The 3,145-nt window shown below is 47.1% G+C and overlaps 1 protein-coding gene across 1 annotated transcript; it reads left to right on the top strand.

Moving 5' to 3' along the window:
- Positions 1 to 444: 444 nt before the first annotated feature.
- Positions 445 to 2,649, top strand: LOC125282257 (disintegrin and metalloproteinase domain-containing protein 29-like). Its single transcript, XM_048216448.1, has one exon. The coding sequence runs from the start codon at positions 445 to 447 to the stop codon at positions 2,647 to 2,649; it is 2,205 nt and encodes a 734-aa protein (XP_048072405.1).
- The last annotated feature ends 496 nt before the right edge of the window (positions 2,650 to 3,145 follow it).

Below are 3,145 nucleotides of genomic sequence, written 5' to 3' on the forward strand. Positions count from 1 at the left end.
CCACATGCCAAGGAAGTAGGAAAGAGTGGCCTCCAGAGTGAGGAATAGGAATAGTCACTAAAAGTGACTCAGCAGTGCCATGGGAGATGGAACTGGTAAAGGAGTTAATTTGCTATAACTGTATATCACTTATTCAATTATCTGGAGGAAAAACTGAACAGGTTGAATCTAGGGATGCCTCTGGGTCCAACTTCCTTCCCATGTCCATGTGAACACTCATGCACATGGCCCACTCACCTGTCCCACATCCACCCCGGCTGAACTGACATGCAAACCCACCCACTGCCACACCCTGTGACTGTGACCTAATCCCCACAGGTGGCTCCCAGGAGTAGGGTGCTGGCAGACTGAGGCAGCCCTGTCTCCTGTCAGATGCTCCAGACCTGGCTTCCTGAGGATCCTCCCTTTACCCAGTCTCACTGACAGATGTCCCTGAGAAGGGGCATGGGGCTGGCAGAGGGCCAGGTCACTATGAGGGTGCTCCTCTTGCTGCTTGCACTCTGGGCAGGACTGGCTCCTGTCCGGGGTTCTCAAGGCCGTCCCTCATGGCGCTACATCTCCTCTGAGGTGGTCATTCCCAGGAAGGAGCTGCACCATGGCAAAGGCATTCAGATGCCAGGCTGGCTGTCCTACAGTCTGCATTTTGGGGGCAAGAGACACGTTATCCACATGCGGCGCAAGAAACTGTTTTGGTCCAGACATCTGCTGATGATGACTCAGGATGACCAAGGAGCCTTGCAGATGGACTACCCCTTCATCCCTCCAGACTGTTACTACCTCGGCTACCTGGAGGAGATTCCCCTTTCCATGGTCACCGTGGACACGTGCTATGGGGGTCTTGAAGGTATCATGAAGTTGGATGACCTTGCCTATGAAATCAAACCCCTCAGCAATTCCCAAAGGTTTGAACACATTGTTTCTCAGATAGTGGCAGACACCAATGCAACAGGACCTACCTACAAACTGGGACATAAGGATGTTAGGGACACCCTATTCTCTGAAGAAATTACCAGTCCAGGCCCCAGGATCAGTAATAGGATCTTTTCCTCCCATAAAGCCATGATCAAAGGATTTGCTCAAAGTTCCAATTCAATTTATCGTTTATATAATAATGTAACAACATGTGCAAAGTTTCTGATAGATATGGTTAGTTTAATTGACTCAATATATAAAGGTCTTGATATAAAGTTTCATCTTACTGCAGTCCTTATATTTGATGTAAGAGATCCAGTCAATATGAATGATTATAGATTGCCAGGTGGTGAATATTACAGATTTCATTCGACCTACTTGTTCCAAATCATAAACCCTAGTTCATCCTTCATTGTGGTTAAAGAAGGACCACAAGACTATCAAAATGATCCCGTGGCCAATGGTTTATGCTCTCCTCAATGCCTACATATGGTTGGTCATCTGGGCAGACATTATTTACTGTTAGCTGTGATAATGTCCCAATACTGTGGGAGGTCCATTGGTCTGTATTTTGATAGTAATGAGTGCAGTTGCCAGAGGAGGTCCAGCTGCATCATGTACAGATACCCTGTGTTGACAGATTCCTTTAGTAACTGTTCTTTTGTGCACTTACAAAACATTCTGAAGGTTAACGAGCATTGCCTATACAACGAAGAGGTGATATTCTTTAATACAAGTCTGACACACATACGTTGTGGAAACTCTGTAGTAGAGGGTAGGGAGCAGTGTGACTGTGGCTCCATCAAGCAGTGTGCCAGAAACCCCTGCTGTAGTAACAACTGCAAACTTGAAGGTACATTTCTTTGTGATAAAGGACTGTGCTGTACAAATTGCACCTTCTCTGCTGTTGGGACCCTCTGTAGACCAATTCGAAATATCTGTGACCTTCCAGAGTATTGCAAGGGGGGATCCTCTCAATGCCCTGATAATTTCTACATGCAAGATGGAACCCCGTGCACTGAAGAGGGTTACTGCTATCATGGAAACTGCACTGACCGGACTGTGCATTGCAAAGAAATCTTTGGTGCAAACACTGTGGAGGGTCCAGATGTCTGCTACCAAATTAATAAAAAAGGCCACCGATTTGGACACTGTAAAAGAGAGTTTGTATCCAGACTATTTATGCGTTGTGAGGACCATGATGTCAAGTGTGGAAGGCTGCAATGTACCAATGTCACTCATCTCCCTCGGTTGCAAGAACATGTGGGATTCCATCAGTCTAAGATCTCAGGTGCCTGGTGTTGGGGACTAGACACACATCGCTCCACAGGAACAACTGATATTGGTCATGTGAGAAATGGAACCCCCTGTGCTCCTGGAAAGTTCTGTGAGAATTCTGCCTGCAATGCTACTGTAAGTGAAATAAATTACAACTGTTTCCCTGAGAAATGCAATCATAGGGGGATTTGCAACAATAACAGGAACTGCCATTGCCACGTAGGCTGGGATCCCCCATCCTGCAAATTGCGAGGTAAAGGAGGGAGTATAGACAGTGGACCCCCTCCAAGAAGAATGCGGTTAGTCAGGCAAAGTCATGAATCAGTGATATATCTGAGAGTGGTCTTTGCTCGCATTTACGCCTTAATAGCTGCACTCCTCTTTGGCGTCGCCACCAATGTAAAAACAATCAAGACAGTTACAGATAAGGAAGAGATAGCTAATAATGCCAATCCGTAAATCAGTGTCCAGACCCCTGAACAATAAGCAATCCACAGGAGCATGAGTGAAACTACAGTAAGGAGGTGGCAAAGCTGACATCTCCATTTCCAGGGGTCTGCAGGAGACACAGGGGTCCCGCACACATCACGGGGCTCTCACACCAGGTCTGTGATAGGTCACTGACCAGCACTCTGAAATAAATCTTTAAAAGTGCACAGTAGTTGTGTCTCCTTACGTTTGTCAGCCTGTAAGGCCCAAACTGAGCCCAAGACACTGTCCACAGTGACTGAGTCAGCAGCTGGGTCCTGAGCTGAGGTCCCTGGGTGCAGAATTAAGGCAAGTTGCCACAGGCTCCTTTAGGAGCAAGCTCACGACATTTCTACAAAACAGTGCTCTTGAACACCAAGGTTTTCCTCATTCTCCAGGTAATTTCTACTTCTCCAGTCCCAAAGTGGGGTCAGGAAAATGGAGGGCTACTCTCCATCCATGCTGCCTGTCCCACACTGGGGTGGCT

This window comes from Ursus arctos, unplaced genomic scaffold (genome assembly GCF_023065955.2).
Source record: "Ursus arctos isolate Adak ecotype North America unplaced genomic scaffold, UrsArc2.0 scaffold_25, whole genome shotgun sequence".
Classification (NCBI taxonomy): domain Eukaryota; kingdom Metazoa; phylum Chordata; class Mammalia; order Carnivora; family Ursidae; genus Ursus; species Ursus arctos.